General features: G+C 40.4%; 1 protein-coding gene across 3 annotated transcripts in view; it reads left to right on the top strand.

The window, feature by feature from the left end:
- The window catches only part of tet1 (tet methylcytosine dioxygenase 1), an 85,377-nt gene that overhangs the window by 49,963 nt on the left and 13,116 nt on the right, over positions 1-22,298 (top strand). For 2 of the 3 annotated variants that reach the window (XM_062058096.1, XM_062058098.1), the window contains 9 exons: positions 566-2,663; positions 5,331-5,421; positions 8,296-8,389; positions 10,384-10,592; positions 10,674-10,824; positions 10,898-10,987; positions 15,830-15,967; positions 16,062-16,238; positions 19,783-19,930. In XM_062058096.1, coding sequence (XP_061914080.1) covers positions 566-2,663; positions 5,331-5,421; positions 8,296-8,389; positions 10,384-10,592; positions 10,674-10,824; positions 10,898-10,987; positions 15,830-15,967; positions 16,062-16,238; positions 19,783-19,930 — 3,196 coding nt within the window. The remainder of the gene's footprint in view (positions 1-565; positions 2,664-5,330; positions 5,422-8,295; positions 8,390-10,383; positions 10,593-10,673; positions 10,825-10,897; positions 10,988-15,829; positions 15,968-16,061; positions 16,239-19,782; positions 19,931-22,298) is intronic. The other variant, XM_062058097.1, reaches the window with a different exon arrangement.

Below are 22,298 nucleotides of genomic sequence, written 5' to 3'. Positions count from 1 at the left end.
CTTCTACTCACCCCACTACTGCTTCATTGTGATACATTCCTCGCTGTTTACTCCCACGAGGTGGCGAGTTTACTGCATACATGACCAGCCCTAGTTTTAATGGTTTCATCAAGCCTATTTGAATGATGCTTGGCAGGCCAAATGAAAAGCTTTGGCGGGCCGGTAGTGGCCCGCTGGCCGCCAGTTGCATGTATCTGCTGTGGGCCCTGTGAAGGAGTCCTGTGGGTGTGCAGTGTGTTACTATGTACTTATGTACACATGCAATTTTGAACAGCAGTAACCCACTACCTATGCAATCAAGAAACCCACTAAAGTCTGAATGTGTTGTGGTTATCGGTGGCAGTCATAACTCTGCTGTAACTGAGCACCAGTGGCAGCCTTGAATCTGATGTATCACAGTGTTCTGTTGTCAGCATTGCATCACTGGCACATGCCACAATATTTTCCACAACCTGATGGAGGAGGCAGCAGATGCCCTCGCCACGCTGAGAGGCGGTCTGTTGCATTGCTGAATCACACTCCCGACCACACCATGTTGAGTCATCTCCTTGTTTCTCTGTCTTAGGTGGTTGCAGAAAGTGGGTCGTTCAATGGCAAGGGGAAGGCGCCGATGGATGACACCCACACTGCCGCAGAGGAGGACGAGGAGGGGGAAGGCCACATACAACGTACAAAAACTACCCTCATCACCAACTCGCTCCACCACAATCCAGCGTCGGACCTCGGTGGACGGCCTGCACTTATCCAACGAGAGCTCGGGCTGCAGCTGAGCAGCATTGCACTTCAACAACATGTACGCCCTTCTGTAAATTTTCTCAATGGATCCCTGGAGAACCAAACCAAACACAATGGTGCTAATATGACTGACAGGTCTCACTTGGACCCCAAGTCTGAGTATCACAGGGCCATGATTGCCTCAGAGCCTCAACGGAGCGTAATTGCAGCCATACGTCCTCAGAATGGATCTAAGACTTCAACACATGACACAGTTCCACTGAAAAGAATCAAACTGGAGGAGCCGTGGGTGCGGGATGAAGAACCCACCACCACACAGCTTCGTGAGGCGGATGAGGTCTGTGAAGACCCTCTGTCCACGTTGGCGGCGGTGGTATGTCTCTCTGTCACACAGAGGAGAGGACTAGAGAATAAACTCCTCAGCTCACATTCTTCTTCACTTCGATGCATCAAAACGGAGCCAACAGATCTTCGATTAATCAAGAAGGAGTCAAAGGATTTTAGAAGCGACTTGCTAAGGACTCCCCTGAATATCAAGAGTGAACCTCCTTCAAATGACTTGTTACCAAGCGTGCAGTCTCTGGCAGAGAAGAGGAATCTTAGTTTTGACCAGGCTATTGCCATTGAGGCCTTAACTCAACTGGCAGCTATACCTCAACACAGCCCAGTGTTCATTAAAACTGAAAGGAAGTGTGAACTTCCCCCAAGCACGCAAGAAGCCAAACCATCAGCAACCATGCGCTACAACAAAGTGTCGGTCATCAGCTCGCCGATTCACCAGACATCCGTAATACACCCCCCTGTGGCCAGACAAGGGAATGTCATCAAGCGTTGCCAGGGCTTAACCGCTAACACAAAACAGGAAAGCGATGGAGCACCCTGCAGAAGAATCTACCAAAGCTTTGGATCTCGTGTGATCAAGTCAGAATACAACAATGTAGGACCCAATGAAGACCGTGAGCATCAGTTTTGGGAGAGACAGAAAGTGAGGAGAAACCAAGATGAGGAGGAGGTGGCGGCTCAACTGGCGGACTTGGCCTTCATCATCCAGTCCAGACAGGGCCAGCTGTCAGAGAGTCCTCATCTGAAGGGGACTCCTGTGTCAGCCATCAAATACAACTACAACTCACAGTTAACACCCAGTCAGAAGAAGACGCCCGTAAAGAAAACGAGAACAACTCCTTCAAAGCCCAGGAAGAAAAAGATTAACGGGGGACCACACGAGGGAATTGACCGCAGGACCCCCCTTTCAAAACGCTTGGCAAACGGAGATGCGTCAAACAGAAGCAGAGGAAAGAAGATCCCTACGCCGGGGAAATCAGGTCTTCCCCATAGGAGGAACCTGTTTCTGCCTCAGGCTCAAATCGACCTGAAGAGGTACATGGCTGAAGCTCAAGAGAAAGCAAGGCAACTCATCCACCACACCACCCAGACTCACCACTACAGTCCTCTCACAAAGACCAACGTAGGCCTGGAGAACCCACTATTGTCTTATCGTCACCATCCCCTCCACATCCATAATCCTGCTCCAGGAGGACCACCGCAGGAGTGTGAAAGGCGTTTGTTACCTCAGGTAGCTCAGCCCTTTGGAGGGCTGCAGCACGGTGCTGATCCCAACGCCAGCCTAGTCGGCGCTGCCCACCTCAGCCAGACTACCTACCCCGATCTGGCTAACGGCCTCTCGGGGACTCGGCAATCCCCTCCCCCAAGCCAGCAGAGCTACTACAAGCTGGAGAGGTCGGGACCCGTCACTGTCTTGTCTACGTCTACTGATGGAGATGCGGGCCACTCTGCGGAGTCAACTCCATCCAAGAACAGTGTCAACAGCTTTCTGGAGTCACCCATGATGTTTCTGGACACCCCCACAAAGAACCTGCTCAACACACCCTCCAAAAAACTGTCTGATCTTCCTTCTTGTCAATGCATGGGTAAGTTCATGCTGCCAATGATATTTGCGCCTGTAATTATCACCATTGCTATCACGTTAGTTTATTATTCAATTCTCAATAATAATAGAGTGAAACTTCTGTTCTTTTGGTGGAACTCCAAATGATTTGACCTCAGGCAAGTTCAACTTTGTCTGTTAACAAGTCTGCCATGATTAGAACATGATTCCCGAGCGCGGCCACCGCTGCTGCTCACTGCTCTCCTCACCTCCCAGGGGGTGGAACAAGGGGATGGGTCAAATGCAGAGAGTAATTTCACCACACCTAGTGTGTGTGTGACTAACAGTGGTACTTTAATTTAACTTTAACACACACATATATTTTGTATCCGCAAGTAGGAACACACATTAATTGCTGCTATGGAAACAGAAATCAATGCGCGGAAGAGATCAGTCCCAGAAATAATTAAAATGATCAAAATACGGTAAATGTTGTACATATTACATATTGTTATGATCGTGTCTGTTACTACATTATTTATAGACTTGTATTGTATATATAAAAAGTTGATGGAGGGTTTTGAAGTTGTTTTAGAGGGCTTTGAAGGCTACAACGGTGACTTCTATTACCCGCAATTTTCAAGCGTTTTTTTATGATCTTTAAAATCGTTAAAAAAAAAAGAAAAGACGTTATGTCTCTCATAATGATTGTGAACGATAGGCAAAATTCCCAAAAAAGTGCAGTTCCCCTTTAAGACTTTAACAATTAAAGCCAGAAATGTTGCTCCTTTTTCACATGTGGATGGTCAAAGTCAACCAAGGTATTATTTTGAGTAAATGCCCTTAAGTGACTTTTGTTGAAATCAATGATATGCTACTGTATTTTTTAAATCTGAATCTCTCTCTGGATGTTCTGAACTCCTGTTTCTATGGGAGAGCAATGTTGCAGGGGGGAATTGTGATACTGTACTCTACATTTGCTTAGTTGTAGTTCAACTTTCTATAGCTGATATTGCTTCTTTAAACAGCAAAACTTGTGGCAACCCAATCACAGCGCCTCTGCTGGTTGCAAACCAGCACTCCATTTTCACTCAATTGTTTCAAGACACTGCTAATCAGTACCACACAATTGACAGAATTCATAATCAATTAGTTATGAAACGCATTATACATACAGTATGATATGTATACTTTTAGGGCAGGCCTGGGCAATTATTTTGACTCGGGGGGCCAAATTTAGAGAAAAAAATGTGTCTATTTTTAGGAACACTAATACAAAACCTCACAATAATGTCTGATTGAATGCTAAAAACGTTATGAAAGACCGCCTGAATGAGACACCAACAATGTAAATAAAAATAAAGAATGTGGGATTTACAATATTAACTATGAACGATAAAACACTGAATATTGACAAAATATGAACAACACACCCTCTTTTGATCGACATATTTTACAATCAAGCGAAACGCAACAAAAATGCAACAAACACAGCCATATATGAACGCGAAGGGTAAAAAAAAACCCCACCTACAATCTGATATATCTGATATATCGCTAAGCTTTAGAACTTTCTTGTAAAAATCTCCTTCCGCGTCTGTCCCAGACACCCGCATTTCAAGCTGGCCGCTCTGGAAACACTCTGTGGAAACGCTCCCCACCCACACTGCTTGGTGCCTCGTCTGAGCTGCGGTGACTTAGATTACCATAGTAACTAATTAGATTACAATAGTAACTATGGTTGAGGATTATAAATACCTCGGAGTACACATCGACAACAAGCTGAATGGGTCAAAACACGCTGAGGCACTCTACAAGAAGGGACAGGAGGTTAGGATCCTTCGACGTCTGTACAAAGATGATGAAGATGTTCTATGAGTCGGTGGTGGCGGGCGCCTTCTTGTACGCCGTGGCCAGCTGGGGCAGTGGGCTGAGAGCGAGGGACGCAAACAGACTGGACAAGCTGGTAGAGAAGGCCAGTAACATGGTGGGAGTGGAGCTAGACTCTCTGGCGGTGGTGTCAGAGAGGAGAAGTCTAGCAAAACTCCTAGCCATTATGGACAACACCTCCCACCCACTACACTCGGACCTTGCGGAGAGAATGAGCACGTTCAGTGGAAGGCTCAGACTCCCAAAATGCAACACGGAACGACACAGGAGGTCCTTCATACCGACAGCCATCAGACTGTATAATGCACATGTTCCTTGACTGCACTTAAATGTAGAATATATGTAGAATATATTTATATTATTCATATATTATGTATATAATTAATATATATATTATATTATTTATTATTATTATTGTCTATTGTGAGCGAACTCTGGTTCTGAATTTCCCCCAGGGATCAATAAAGTACTTTCTATTGTATTCTATTCTATCTATTCTATTCTAACTAGTATATAATGCAAAAGCGCAGATTCCAACCATTGAAATACTTTGTATAGTTCAAGACTTACGGTAATTTGAAAACATCACTGCACATCATAATGTCAGCTACACTTTCTAACTTAAAGATCTACAAAAATTATTTGGGAATGTCCGGCGGGCCAGATTGAAAAGCTTACGGCCTTCGGGCCTTAAGTTGCCCAGGTCTGTTGTAGAGGATGTGCTTTTCATAAATTGACACCATTATTGTTTTTTTTCCTTATTTATGCAAATCTGACTCCCAATGTAGACACTTGTAATACAGAATATTTTTTCCTACAGACCAAATCATTGAAAAAGAGGAAGGCCCTTACTATACGCACCTTGGAGCAGGACCCAGTGTTCCTGCTGTGAGGGAACTGATGGAAAACAGGTAGAGTAACTCCCATCTACACCACTACTACTACTATTGTCATTATTGTTGGTATAGTGGCTAGGAATAGGTGTGGGCGTGTTCAGCACCAAACATGCCGAGCGTCTGCTCGTCAGGCACAGGCTTGGTGGAATGCGGCGGGGTCACAGCCAAGGAGTGTGTCATTAAAAGGAAGCACTGCTGAGCTCGCTCAACATGTGCACCTGCTGCCTTCACTGCACACACACTACACACACACACACACACAACATGTCGGGACAGGTCAAGTGTGAGGGCTTCCTTTTAAATAACAACAATATATCGGTGTTGAGACCATTGAAATGCTTTATTTATTGAATCAAAAATATTGAAATTCACTGATATGGTGCATATGCAAACAGCTAAAATTGTGCATCAAGCAAACTATAATCTTCTCAACAAAAAAGTAGACATATAATCTTAGGATTTTTTTTTTTTACTCAAAACATTTGTATGTGTGTACAACACTTAAAACCTTCAGCATATCAGTATGTGGAATGAAATTATGGAATAGATTGAGCAAAGAAGTCACACAATGTACTGATTCAGACTCAAAGTGTTTACTAAGTACAAAAAAGGAATACTGATAAACCTTACTGATGAATGACACATAATCTATCACATATTCAGTAAATGATGTGAACTATATACCGTAATTTCCGGACTATAAGCCGCACCTGGCTATAAGCCGCACCAGCTAAATTTAGGGGAAAATACAGATTGCTCCATATATAAGCCGCACCCGACTATAAGCCGCAGGGTTTTGATGTGTAATTACCGTAGTATATAGGGGTTCCTGCTACCACGGAGGGGATTGTCGGGACAGAGATGACTGTTTGGGAACGCAAAGCGTCCCATTTATTAACCATAAATCTTTCAATCATTCAATCAAACTTTCACATCTTTGACATGGCGAACAGCATTCGTGCAGAGTACAAATAATACAACGGTGCAAAGTAATACAAAGTGCTCGCCTGTACGTTATCAAAATAACCAGCCTACCGGTAAATGAAAAGTCAGTCTTTAATCATTGTGTCATCGTCTTCCTCCTGCGTACTAAAACCACCGAAATCCTCTTCGTCGGTGTCGGAGAAGAACAGGCCGTAAATAAGCCGCACCGTTGTATAAGCCGCAGGGACCAGAACGAGGGGAAAAAGTAGCGGCTTATAGTCCGGAAATTACGGTAGTAATTTAACTCCCTAATCATGTGAACTGTAGTGATTTTTATTTATGTATTCATGCATTTCCAGTTGTGTTAAAGATTGAAAAAGGAAGTGAACAAATGTATTACAAATGACTTCTCGACGGAAAAGGGGCAGGATCAAATAAACTCTGCTTCTTCCTACTCCTTTTCGGACATATTAGAATGTGAAACTGTAAACATGTGACGTAAACAGTGTAACTGTATACAGTATAGTGTTGTCCCGATTTTGGTACCGATATCGGTACCAAAATGTATTTTGATAAGTTTTGGTACCTTTCGATACTTTTCTAAATAAAGGGGACCACAAAAAATTGCATTATTGGCTTTATTTTAACAAAAAATCTTACGGTACATTAAACATATGTTTCTTATTGCAAGTTTGTCCTTAAATAAAATAGTGAACATACAAGACAACTTGTCTATTAGTAGTAAGCAAACAAAGACTCCTAATTTAGCTGCTGACATATGCAGTAACATATTGTGTAATTTTGTCAAACTTATTAAGAACGAGCGGTAGGTAATGAATTTTTAATCCACTTGTTCATTTACTGTTAATATCTGCTTACTTTTTCTTTTAACATTTTCTATCTACCGTATTTTACGGACTATAAGTAGCAGTTTTTTTCATAGTTTGCGACTTATACTCAGGAGCGACTTATGTGTGAAATTATTAACACATTACCGTAAAATATCAAATAATATTATTTAGCTCATTCACGTAAGAGACTAGACGTATAAGATTTCATCGGATTTAGCAATTAGGAGTGACAGATTGTTTGGTAAACGTATAGCATGTTCTATATGTTATAGTTATTTGAATGACTCTTACCATAATATGTTACGTTAACATACCAGGCACGTTCTCAGTTGGTTATTTATGCGTCATATAACGTACACTTATTCAGCCTGTTGTTCACTATTCTTTATTTATTTTTATTTTAAATTTCCTTTCAAATGTCTATTCTTGGTGTTGGGTTTTATCAAATAAATTCCCCCCAAAAATGCGACTTATACTCCAGTGCGACTTATATATGCTTTTTTCCTTCTTTATTATGCATTTTCGGCCGGTGCGACATATACTCCGGAGTGACTTATACTCCGAAAAATACAGTACACTTCTGTTAAAATTTAATAATCACTTATTCTTCTGTTGTTTGGATGCTTTACATTAGTTTTGGATGATACCACACATTTAGGTATCAATCCGATACCAAGTCGTTACATTTACTTAAAAATAGCTATCAAGGACTAACAGATGTAATGCGTATGCAACTATGACAACATTAGCTTCCCGATTCACTATACTGTAGGATCTACCATAAGAGAAAAAAGGTGCATTTCCAAACATAACAATACCCATCAGCTCTCTGCACTATGCTGAGCTTTAATATCTTTGTAAAGACAACATTTTTTATGCACCTCTTTTTATCGCATTTAGTGAGTAGTGCAAGTATACCTAAAGAAATGTGTTTGTGTGTGCGCATTTATATATATATATACAGTATATATATATATATATATATATATATATATATATATATATATATATATATATATATATATACACCTGTATAGTATATATGTGTGTGTGTGTGTGTGTGTGTATACACAGTGTCTCTCTTTTTATTAAAGGCTTGCCTTGTGTGTCACAGATATGGCGCCAAAGGAAATGCAGTGAGGCTGGAAGTTGTTGTTTACACTGGAAAAGAAGGAAAGAGCTCCCAGGGATGTCCGATAGCCAAATGGGTATGTAAATGAACTACATCCCCAAACAATCCCCTTTGTTTCCCTGTGTGTATTTTTTAGTGTTATTTGCATTTTAGTTTTTTTGGTGTGTGTACACCTTTGAAGTTTTTACTGATAATTGTAATGGCAACGATAACAACAGAAAAAAGTCCTTATTGTTGAGAGTGGTACCTGATAGTCCATACAGTTGCTCTGATAAAAAGATATTTGTACTTCACAAGTACTAATAAGTAGTCATAAAACATTACCCTTTTATGTTTTAACGTTCTATAATAAATGTTTCACTTCTCTAACTAATTAATTTGATTATTATTGTTATTATTATCATTTCTTGTGGCGAAAATGTTTTTAAAAAATGTCCATAACAACACGTGCGTGGGGGCTACGTGGCTCATGTGTTTGGGTGTTTGTCTCACATTCTACCACCTGAAGGTTGTCGGTTCGATCCTCCGATGACAGTCTTAAATGTTCAGTCTTTTTTGGGAATTTTGCCTATCGTTCACATTCATTGTGAATGACATGACGACAGATGGATTTTTTTTAATGCATTCTAAATATTACATAAAACTCAGCTTACAGTGTAGCCAATGGGAGCTCCACTATTTTGCCCATAAAATCCAATAAATAACCATTCAAAAACCGCCAACAATACTCCATTTACATTACGTGACTTGAATATTTATCATGTATTAGTAATATTGTTATTATAAGCGCTAACGCAGACAAACTATTTATAGCGGCGCCGTGATCCCTATGTTTACATCATCAAGTGGTCTGTTGTTTCCTCGCTTCCTTGCTCCCTGTAAGTTTATTGTAGATCATAAATCATGCATCTCACCTGGACATGGGACGTCGGAGTAGGTATTCCGACAAGTTGGGACACTTTGACAGCCATTTAGCCTCTGGAACTGGCGAGAAAGAGACAAAAAACGCTAGTTCCCTCTGTTTCTTCGCCCCCCCACCCTGTTCACCAAAATCACCAAAAATGATTCCCGGGCGCGGCCACCGCTGATGCCCACTGCTCCTCTCACCTCCCAGGGGGTGAACAAGCGGATGGGTCAAATGCAGAGGACAAATTTCACCACACCTAGTGTGTGTGACAATCATTGGTACTTTAGCTTTTTAACTTGTTCCTTTGTGAGGATTATGAGACATTTTTCATCTAAATGGGAATATATGAATAATAATAATAATAATAATACCTGGGATTTATATAGCGCTTTTCTAAGTACCCAAAGTCGCTTTACATGTTAAAAACCCATCATTCATTCACACCTGGTGGTGGTAAGCTACTTTCGTAGCCACAGCTGCCCTGGGGTAGACTGACGGAAGCGTGGCTGCCAATTTGCGCCTACGGCCCCTCCGACCACCACCTATCATTCATTCAACATTCATTCACCGGTGTGAGTGGCACCGGGGGCAAGGGTGAAGTGTCCTGCCCAAGGACACAACGGCATGGTAAGAGGCGGGGAGCGAACCTGCAACCCTCAGGTTTCTGACACGGGCGCTCTACCTACTACGCCATGCCGCCCCTAATGAACATCCTAGCAGTCGGCATCCTAATGACAGCAGATGTTGTACAGTAAGTGATGTTTTTTTAGTTATGTTTGTTGGCTCTCATGAAGTCTGCAGTGAGCAGAAATCAGTGATAAAGAAAAAAAAAAAGATAAAATTATGTAAATGTTATTATAAATATACCCACTACTACATTACATATATACTTAAAGCATGTATATAAAACCCTAATGGAGGTGTTTGGATGTTTTTTAACGGGCTCTATAGGCAGAATTGAGCGGCTCATATAGGCTCCATTGTAAGCGGACTTTTGATCGCATTTATTTAATCTTTAAAATGAAAAAATAAACAAAAAACATCTATCGTCGTGCCTTTCATAATGATTGTGAACTATTGGCAAAATGTCAAAGAAAAATGCAGTTCTCCTTAAAGCCCCTAGAAGGTAGAAGAGTGAACGCACATTTGCAATCACTTGACAGGTGATCCGACGAGGCAGCGAGGAAGAGAAGCTGCTGTGTTTAGTCCGGCAGAGGCCAGGGCACCACTGTGACACCGCTGTGTTGGTCATCCTCATCCTGGCCTGGGAGGGAATCCCCCGGCTGGTGGCGGACCACCTCTACCAGGAGCTCACAGAGACCCTCTTTAAATACGGCTCCCCCACCAGCCGCCGCTGCGCCCTCAACGAAGAGTGAGTGTTTCCGCATCCTCCTTTCAGTTACACAATCTTTTTTTTTTTACATCTCACTCTTTTTTTTTTTGTCCTCCACAGTCGTACATGTGCATGTCAGGGGTTGGACCCGGATACCTGCGGAGCGTCATTTTCTTTTGGCTGCTCGTGGAGTATGTACTTTAATGGCTGTAAGTTCGCCCGCAGCAAAGTGCCACGCAAATTCCGCCTGCTTGGAGACTACCGGGATGATGTGAGTGAGGGGTTTGCTGTACTTTGCACTATGGATGAATTCTATTCAATCAATAATCTTAAATGACTTTTAGGAGGAGAAGATCGAGAAAAACCTCCAGGGTCTTGCCACTGACCTTGCACCCCTCTATAAGAGCCTCGCCCCTGAAGCCTTCCAGAACCAGGTATGTCTAGAACTGGACAGTTTCTTACGGTAGGTTTACCCTGACTTCCCTGAAATGCAGTAATCACACAACGATCGTGGAAGCCTAAAAAATACACTAAAAAAAAACACGACGATACGTACTACGAGGGGTGTAACGATTGATCGATAGATCGATTTATATTCCTAAAATTCCAGTATATCGATCTGTGCTCGGCAAGTTTACCATCTGGAAGATAGGTATCGATCCAAGATCGTTTTAAAAGAAAATCAATTGATTTTATCTATACTACAAAAAGAAAAACATTGGATTTATGAACGGCAGACTTTATATGAAGTATAGCACTTATAATGATAATCAATCAATCAATCAAAGTTTATTTATATAGCCCTTAATCACAAGTGTCTCAAAGGGCTGCACAAGCCACAACGACATCCTCGGCTCAGATCCTACAACAGGGCAATAAAAAACTCAACCCAATGGGATACAATGAGAAACCTTGGAGGGGACCGCAGATGTGGGGACCCCCCTCCCCTGGGCAACCGGTGCAATGGATGTCGAGTGGATCTAGTTAATAGTGTGAGAGTCCAGTCCATTGTGGGGCCAGCAGGAGATCATCTTGAGTGGAGACAAGTCAGCAGCGCAGAGACGTCCCCAACTGATGCACAGATGAGTGGTCCACCCCGGGTCCCGACTTTGAACAGCTAGCGCAGCATCTGTGGTCACCTAATAATCTCTCCATGCAGGAGAGGGGGGCAGAGCATAGAAGAGACGGCAGATCAACTGGTCTAAAAAGGGGGGTCTATTTAAAGGCTAGCGTATATAAGATGGGACTTAAATGCTTCTACTGAGGTAGCATCCCTAACTGTTACCGGGAGGGCATTCCAGAGTACTAGAGCCCGAATAGAAAACACTTTAGGCCACAAAACGTTTTTATCTATCCTAGAAAAAGAAAAACATTGGATTTATAAACGGCAGACTTTATATGAAGTTTAGCACTTTTAATGATAAGGACGTTAAACGTTAAGTCTATTTGCCCTTCTGTGGCGCCATCAAAACAAAAATGGCGGATACCTACGGTGGTCGAGAAAGGTCCTAACAAATGCCACAAGACAATATTATAAATGACAACACATAAACTTTCAGTTACAGCATGATTGCAAAAGCCACAACAAAGACAAACGACACAACACAATAATATGAAGCTGCAACACAACTTTAGGCAACAAAAGACGCGACCCACACAACGGAAGTGACAGCGGAGCATTTTTTGATTGATTGATTGAGACTTCTATTAGTAGGTTGCACAGTGAAGTACATATTCCGTACAATTGACCACTAAATGGTAACACCCAATCCAATCCAATCCACTTTATTTATATAGCACATTTACACAACAAGAATGTTTCCAAAGTGCTGCACAGCCATGTTAAAAACAATATTAAAAACAATATTAAAAACTATATTAAAAACAATATTAAAAACAATATTATGCTACACCAATGACTGAATAAAAACAAAGAATAAATGAATAGAAAACCAATACAGAGACAATATAAAAAATAAATATGATTAAAAACGATTTTAAAGGGTGAAACCAATTAAAACAGTAAAATAGACATCAAAATTTATAACCCTAACCCTAACCACACAGGACAACAGAGGACAGAAGACCACACAACTCACGTAGTGTTAAAAGCCAAAGAATAAAAGTGGGTCTTTAGACGAGACTTAAAACACTCCACTGTGGGAGCAGTTTGAACATGGAGGGGCAGAGTGTTCCAGAGTTTAGGGCCGACCACAGAGAAGGCCCTGTCTCCCCTGGTTTTAAGTCTCGTCCTGGGCACCACGAGCTGGAGCTGGCTCTCGGACCTCAGAGCGCGCGCAGGAGTGTAAATTTGGATGAGGTCCGAGATATACTGAGGTGCCAGTCCATGTAAAGCTTTAAAAACAAACAGCAAGGATTTAAAATCAATTCTAAAATGAACAGGGAGCCAGTGCAAACTCCGAAGAATTGGGGTTATATGCTCACGTTTCCTGGCCCCTGTTAAAAGTCGTGCTGCCGCGTTCTGGACTAACTGCAACCGGGAGAGAGTTTTTTGGCTAATGCCAGCATAAAGTGCATTGCAGTAGTCCAGGCGACTTGAAATAAAAGCATGCACGACTTGTTCAAAAAGGTTAAAAGATAAAAATGGTTTTACCTTTGCTAAAAGACGAAGATGATAAAAACACGATTTTAAAACGCCATTGACTTGTTTGTCAAATTTAAAATCGCTGTCTATAGTGACGCCAAGGCTGGTGACTTTGGGACGCACATGATTTTGCAATGGTCCCAAGTCAGTGAGGGCCGGACCAAAAACTGAAATTTCCGTTTTTCCCTCATTCATTATTAAAAAATTCTGGGCTAACCAAGCCTTGACATCACATAGACAGTTGAGAAGGGGTGTCAGGATAAGTTTTTCAACTTGTTTAAGTCGGGGTCCACTTAAATTGATTCATGATACAGATATATACTATCATATATACTATCATCATAATACAGTCATCACACAAGATAATCACATTGAATTATTTACATTATTTACAATCAGGGGTGGGGGTGGGGGGTAGGATATGGACAGCAAGTAGTGGACATAGAGAGAGAGAGAGGAGAGATCAGAAGGCATAAGAAAAAGTATCTGCATTTGATTGTTTACATTTGATTATTAGCAATCCGGGGAGGGTGTTAGTTTAGGGTTGTAGCTGCCTGGAGGTGAACTTTTATTGCGGTTTTGAAGGAGGATAGAGATGCCCTTTCTTTTATAAAATATGCAAGTTATGACCACCCACCGAATTTCCGGAACACAACAACAGGCACCCAAGGAAAAGTTATTTCATCAGAAAGAAAGAAATACAAGAGATGGATGAAGGAGACCATGAAAATAAATAGGCGAGGGGCCAACACCATCAACAGGGATGAGGGGGTATACATGCTTCCGCACACATAGGACACTGTCCTTTGTTAGCGACGCCAGGGCGGAGAACCGATACTGTATGGCCTAGTCAGAACTTTATTGAGCAGGTAAATCTACTGTTAAAATGTTGGTTACGGTACTTTTATTGAAAAAATGTTGAAAAGGGGAGCAGAAAATGTTTTCCTCTTGTTCATTCAACATGAAGTGTTGCACTTTATTCAAATAAGAGTATACAATTTTACACTGAGGGGGACAAGCGGTAGAAAATTGATGGATGGATGGATGAATACAATGTTCAGTATCCACTACTTATTTCACAGTCACACTGGTTGAATTTTGTTTGCTAAAAAGTTACTGAATCGATTTCAACTCACTGAATCGTTACATATCGTATCGTATCTCTTCTTTTTTTTAATCTTCTTTTTTTTTTGTCCTGTGCAGCTACTCAGGCAAATCATATTGTTGATGTAGATGCCCATATTTGCTGTTCAGATTTAATTTACAAAGGAGAAGTGTGGGATACTTCTCTTGTTGCCTTATTTGCATTTGACTTTAATAAATGGACATATTTAATGTTTTGAGCAGGAGGTGTTATAAAGAGGGGGAAAAAATAAGACAGAAGGGGAAATTGCGGGGACAAGAGGGGGATAAGACAGAGACAACAACAACAACAACAGAACAGCATCAGCAAATACACTATGTACAAATATGATGGTAAAAGTGATAGCAAAGAAGCAGTTAGTGAATTAAATATTAATAACACAGAAATGACAATGAACATTATTACACTACAAATGGAGTAATACAAATACCAATAGAAATAGCACTATTGGTAATGAATAATTACTTCTATTATCAACAATACAATTGTTTGAATGCAACAATGCATGTATGTAATGATAACATGAATTGCAAAAGAAAGCAGATAAATGGAGGGTAAGAAAGTGAAGTGAACTGTATTAACCTTGTAGATTGATATAGTACCAATAGGTTAAGCTAACATATCGCATTGTTTCAATAAAATAATATCGTCCCTGAATCGTATCGGCAACTACAAATTCTTAATCGAATCGAATCGTTGTTAAAACGAATCGTTACACCTCCATAAACTGCATTTATATGTATTTATTGTTTAAACTGTATATCACTGTGTAACACAAGGCGTTTTGAATATAAAATGATGATATGAATAGAGCACCAATGCCAAAGACAAATATTTTGTCCGCACTGCAGATATTAACTTTCTAGTTAACATTTGACCAGAACGCTTCAGGGTTGTACCTCGTGAGCTCCAAGTGGGATTATCCCGTTCCGTTTTGGTGCAGTACTGGCTAAAAGTACAGATCAATGTGAATGGACCGACCCAAAATCAAAATGGCACCTCCAGTCCATTCATAATGTGTTTAAGCTATATCCATTCAGCAGGAAGTACCTGCGTGCAGCACGGTGGAACAGGGGTTAGTACGTGTGCCTCACAATACAAAGGTCCTGGGTTTGATCCTGGGCTCGGGATCTTTCTGTGTGGAGTTTGCATGTTCTCCCCGTGACTGTGTGGGTTCCCTCCGGGTACTCCGGCTTCCTCCCACCTCCAAAGACATGCACCTGGGGATAGGTTGATTGGCAACACTAAAATGGCCCAAATGCAGCTGGGATAGGCTCCAGCACCCCCCGGGGCCCCCGAAAGGGACAAGCAGTAGAAAATGATGGATGGATGAAGGAAGTGCTTGCTAACTAACAACAGAAGCACAAATACATACAGTATACTGTTTTTGTCCAATACTGGAACACATTTTTTGTAGTTATGTGTACTCTGATTCATTTTGCTGCTTTATTGGGTTTTTGTTTTGCAAATGAATTTCCTAATTATGAGCCCAAACCAACTGTTTCTCAACGTGATCACCTGTGTTAGGTGGAACACGAGGAGGAAGGAGACGGCTGCCGGCTGGGCTGGAGGGAGGGACGTCCTTTTTCAGGAGTCACGGCCTGCGTGGACTTCTGTGCGCACGCTCACAAGGACAACCACAACATGAACAACGGCAGCACTGTGGTAAGCGAGGCCTGTTACCACTGCTTCTCGGCTGCGTTCGCTCTGTCAGTTGGAATTTTTAATGGGTCTACTTCATGACGTTGTTCGCTTTCAGGTTTGCACTTTAACAAAGGAGGACAACCGTGCAGTTCGGAATATACCGGAAGATGAGCAGCTCCACGTTCTTCCACTATACAAGGTCTCTGACAGGGATGAGTTTGGCCGTGTTGAAGGACAGTGGGCCAAGATCCGAACTGGGGCCCTCCAGGTTCTGTCATCTTTTCCAAGAGAGGTAAGTGAATTATTATGATTTTTTTTTTTTTTTTTTACTTTGTTATACTTAACACATCCACTTTATTTAATGTCTCTTTTTTTACTGATATACAGTATATTCCCTTTATTGATAATAATTTTTATCTCATTCAATGTTTACTTTCATTTTTATTTTAACATGAATTTATTACTACCTTTACCTTTAAGTGGCCCTATTATGCAAAACAAACTCTCCTTACCTATGTATACTTGCTGTTGTGTATAGGGATTTGCATAAGTCCTGAAAATATTAAATCAAACCGTGGAGGCATTGCTGAGAAATTTATTAAATAATCTTGCCGTCGTTTCTACTACCGCTAAACAAGCTGTTTGGAATGTGCACAATTGGTGACTTAAAATTGAGAAAGCAGTCAGCGGATTATCCATATATGGTATAAATGTACCCAGAATGCCTTGCACGTGTCCGCCATTGTAGTCCACACTGAAGTTTATAAGCTCCTTTTTTTTCTCTGTCCTCTTGTTGTGTGGCAGACTGGTTCGTGCATGGACATGCATCCTCTGCTGTTGCCATTTTAAAAAAAAAGTAGCGTTTAGTTCTCACTCGGGTTGTCCCGATACCAATATTTTCGTACCGGTACCGGTACCAAAATGTTTTTCGATACTTTTGGATACTTTTCTAAATAAAGGGGACCACAAAAAATTGCATTATTGGCTTTATTTTAACAACAAATCTTATGGTACATTAAACATATGTTTCTTATTGCAATTTTGTTCTTAAATAAAACATACGAGACAACTTTTCCTTTATTAGTAAGTAAGCAAACAAAGGCTCTTAATTTAGCTGCTGACGTATGCAGTAACATATTGTGTCATTTCTCATTCTATTATTTTATCAAAATGATTAAGGACAAGTGGTAGTAAATTAATTATTTCTCTACTTGTTCATTTACTGTTAATATCTGCTTAATTTCTCTTTTAACATGTTCTATCTACCCTTCTGTTAAAATGTAATAATCACTTATTCTTCTGTTGTTTGGATACTTTACATTAGTTTTGGATGATACCACAAATTTGGGTATCGATCTGATACCAAGTAGTTACAGGATCATACAATGGTCATAATTTAAGTCCTCATGTGTCCAGGGACGTATTTCCTGTTTATAAACATAATATAAAAAAAAAGAAAAATGATTTTGTGATGCTTAAAAATATTGATGTAATCATAATAGTATCGACTAGATACACTCCTGTATTTAGTATCATTACAGTGGATGTCAGGTGTGGATCCACCCATGGCGTTTGTTTACATTGTGACGCCGGTGAGCTACGGTGTGTAGTGAAACATGTTTAGCTATTCCTCGTCCTGCAGGGATGATACTTGTAAGAAACATACTTTATTTGTCGCCATGGAGCCGAGGATTAGTGATTTAGAAGTAGCTAAACCACTGCAGACTGGGTTTTAGCTGCTAGCTACTGCAGCTAGCCATGTCTTACAGCACCTCTTTCTGAGGGCGTTTCAGTGTTATAACTTCACCTTTATCGTCAGTTTTTAAGCCAAAATGCGTCCGTTCTCCCTTTTCTGTCTACACACTGTCAGCTTGTAAGTACTCCATCCTTGTGCGCTGCCGAACATGCTCCTCTGCTCTCAAAACCAGCAATGCCACGACGGTGGCAGAGGCGGTTTAGGGCCGAATATGATTCATTAGTATCGCGGTACTATACTAGTATCGGTATACTGTACAACCCTAGTTCTCACTTATATCTGTCAGTAGAATCGCTATGGAAGCACTAAAAACTACAACACAGTGCGCGGGGAGCCACGTCAATAAGACCGCCCACAAATCGGCGCATACTGAAGCGAATGTCAGAAAGCGGCTATAAAATGGTCTGTAAAACATAATCTATGCAAAATTTTGACCAAAGAACTACCGTTAGATGTTATGTAGACCACAAGGAAGGTAGAAAACAAATCATGATATGCCCCCTTTAAAACTGCACAAGTTGTCATTAAGTCACTCAGTTATTTAATGCCCATTTGTTTATTCATATTTTAGATTTTCCGAAGTCTTATTTTCCTTCCTTACACAGGGAGTGAACATAATTTAGATAACAAAGTGTAAACAAATGTGATATTGTGAGTGTCAACATGTAAAAAAATGTGAATTTTTGAGAAGAGGCAGGATTAAATAAGCTCTGATTCGTCTACTGCAGGGGTCGGCAACCTTTACCACTCAAAGAGCCATTTTGGCAAGTTTCACAAATTAAAGAAAGTAATGGGAGCCACAAAAAAAAATTTTAAATTTAAAATGAAAAACACCGCATACAAAGCTTAAACGCTTTGTGCTATGTTAACTAGGGGTCTCCGACACACGCACCGGCACGCACTTTAATGTGGAAATTTGATGCTAGTGCAGCCCGCGAGTTTTGAATGAATGTCGCTTGATAGCGTCATACTTGCCAACCCTCTCATTTTTCCCGGGAGACTCCCGAATATCAGAGCGTGATGACACTGCATTTGGCGCCCTCTACAGTCTGCCCTAACAGTGTACCTGCTCGACCACACGTAGAATGCAATTTTAGCTTGCTCACGTAAGTGACAGCAAGGCGTACTAACTCAGCAGCCACACATCTTACACTGACGGTACCAATGCCCAGAATCCCATGCAGCCCTAACTCTTCCGCTCAACCAACGCACGGAGAGGGGTGGGGGGGGTTGATGTGTGGGGGGGATTTGGTGGTAGCGGGGGTGTATAATGTAGACCGGAAGAGTTAGGGCTGCATGGGATTGTGGGTAATGGTTGTGTTGTGTTTATGTTGTGTTACGGTGGGATGTTCTCCAGAAATGTGTTTTTCATTCTTTTTTGGTGTGGGTTCACAGTGTGGCGCATATTTGTAACGTAACAATGTTAAAGTTGTTTGATACGGCTATCGTCAGTGTAAGCTGTGTGGCTGATGACTAAGTATGCTTTGCTGTCTCCTGTGTGTGCAAGTAATAACAACATGCAACATGTGGCTGGACTGGCACGCTGTATGTAAATGCTATAGAGGACAATTACTGCAGTGCAATTAGGGCATGCCCTTTATTTAGTAATTAGAGTGTAAATAGGATTATTTTTTCCCTGGGAGTAATCTATGAGGGACACTGAGATCCATAAATCTCCTGGGAAAATCAGGGGGGGTCGGCATGTATGTAGCTGAGCCGCATCAGAGTGGTCAAGGAGCCGCATGCGGCTCCGGAGCCACGGGTTGCCGACCCCTGGTCTACTCCCTTCCAGGCATATTGAATTGTGCAAATGTTATGAAATGCACTCATGTCTGAAACAAAATAAACATACAATACTCGATGAGTTTTAGTTTATTCACCCAGAATAAACCTGTCGGCTCCATAAGTGTTTGATGAAAGTGAGGTTTTCCACAGAAAGCCATCCGAGCATGCCTTCATAGACCTTGCTTTGTGCACTGGAAACAGCCAAGGGCATTCCTCAACATGTTACCACACAGTCAGATGCATAAAATTGTCCAAAATGTTCAGCTTTGGCTTATTTATTATTTTCTTTTGTCAGGTGCGTCTCTTAGCCGAGCCAGTAAAATCAGCCCGCAAGATGAGGCAAGAAGCTCGTCTCAAAGCTCAAGCTGAGAAACTGGAGAAAAAGCTTGGGTTGACCCCTCTTACTCCTGCTAAAGTGAAGAGTGAAACCCCAACCAAAGGTGGTAAGTCAAGTCATTGGTTGTGTTTACACTAGGTCTGAAAAAGTGATTGTGAATCCCCAAAAAATAATGAATGCAAAAATAACTTGCACCATCATAAACCTTTATTAACTGCATGGGTATTGTTTTAAGAGTATTTTAACATTCAGGGTGGCTTAAGACAAGTCAGCTACACACATTGCGTCTTTTTAACATTCTCAACTGTTGTACAGGTGTAAAAATAAGACAACCACTGTCTTAAAAAATTTTTTTGGTTGCCTACTAGATTGAAACTCAAAACACGGCTGACTCTGAGGTGTGCATGCTATTAGGGCTGAGCAATATATCGAGTTTGTAAGATATATCGATATATTTCTAAACAAGATATGAATTAATAAAATATCGTAATATCGATATCATTTATTTCATGTTAAAATGACCAAGCATCACTTATTTGTTGTGTTCCTTGTTCTCCCCCGCTTCCTATTCCCTTTCATGGGTTACTAAACCCCTCCCTTTGCTCCTTCCAAGAAGTGCTTGCACGTATAAGAACATCCATTATTAGTTGGTTGGTTACTATGATGAGTCACCATTGGTTGAGATTAAGGCAAAACATTAGGGAGAGGCCAATCAGAGGCAAGATAGGGCGGGTCATGGAACCAGGAAGGGAAATCACAACAGACATCCCGAATGACGACAAGAGAGTCGTAGAAGAGAAGATGGAATATTCAAGCGAGCGATTTATATATTAAAAAAACTAGTGGAAGATGAGAGATTCTCTTCTTTAGATTTTTCTTTTAGCGATGTAAATGACGTCCAGGAAACCCACAATGCATCTCCTTGGCCACATTTGGACAAATGTATGCGTCTGGATAAAACATTCATTTGAGTTGTTTACCATGTAAGCCCCCCAATAGAAAAACAGCTGAAGGATGTCAAGTAGATTTTTTAAAGATACATTTCATTTAATATTATAAATATATAAGCATTTCTATTATACTATAGGGATTATACTATAACTATATACCCTATACCAGGGGTCACCAACCTTTTTGAAAGCAAGAGCTACTTCTTGGGTACTGATTAATGCGAAGGGCTACCAGTTTGATACACACTTAAATAAATTGCCAGAAATAGCCAATTTGCTCAATTTCCCTTTAACTCTGTTATTATTAATAATTAATGATATTTACACTTAATTTAATGGTTTAAAAGAGGAGAAAACACGAAAAAAATGACAATTAAATTTAGAAACATAGTTTATCTTCAATTTTGACTCTTTAAAATTCAAAATTCAACCGAAAAAAAGAAGAGAAAAACTAGCTAATTCGAATCTTTTTGAAAAAATTAAAAAAAGAATTTATGGAACATCATTAGTAATTTTTCCTGATTAAGATTAATTTTAGAATTTGGATGACATGTTTTTAATAGGTTAAAATCCAATCTGCACTTTGTTAGAATATATAACAAATTGGACCAAGCTATATTTCTAACAAAGACAAATCATTATTTCTTCTAGATTTTCCAGAACAAAAATTTTAAAAGAAATTCAAAAGACTTTGAAATAAGATTTAAATTTCATTCTACAGATTTTCTAGATTTGCCAGAATAATTTTTTTGAATTTTAATCACAATAAATTTGAAGAAATATTTCACAAATATTCTTCGTCGAAAAAACAGAAGCTAAAATGAAGAATTAAGTTAAAATTTATTTATTATTCTTTACAATAAAAAACAATACATTTACTTGAACATTGATTTAAATTGTCAGGAAAGAAGAGGAAGGAATTTAAAAGGTAAAAAAGGTATATGTGTTTAAAAATCCTAAAATCATTTTTAAGGTTGTATTTTTTCTCTAAAATTGTCATTCTGAAAGTTATAAGAAGCAAAGTAAAAAAATAATGAATTTATTTAAACAAGTGAAGACCAAGCCTTTAAAATATTTTCTTGGATTTTCGTATTCTATTTGAGTTTTGTCTCTCTTAGAATTAAAAATGTCGGGCAAAGCGAGACCAGCTTGCTAGTAAATAAATAAAATTTAAAAAATAGAGGCAGCTCACTGGTAAGTGCTGCTATTTGAGCTATTTTTAGAACAGGCCAGCGGGCTACTCATCTGGTCCTTACGGGCTACCTGGTGCCCGCGGGCACCGCGTTGGTGACCCCTGCCCTATACTATAGGGTAATGTGTTTTATGTCAAATGCTGATACAGTACATTTACTATATTTAATGTTGTCTGTTGTGAATACGTTAATGCCATGCAGGAACATCAAGGGCTTGAGGCAGGGAGTCTAAGTGAAGGAGAGACAGGAGCAAACCGACAGGTAAAAAAAAAGAGTAGTGACATGACAGTGGATATTTTACAACAGATATATATTTTTTTTAATGTAAAAT

Source organism: Entelurus aequoreus, linkage group LG09 (genome assembly GCF_033978785.1).
Source record: "Entelurus aequoreus isolate RoL-2023_Sb linkage group LG09, RoL_Eaeq_v1.1, whole genome shotgun sequence".
NCBI lineage: Eukaryota > Metazoa > Chordata > Actinopteri > Syngnathiformes > Syngnathidae > Entelurus > Entelurus aequoreus.
The sequence above is the reverse complement of the archived record's forward strand: the minus strand, read 5'-3'. Positions and strand labels throughout refer to the sequence as shown.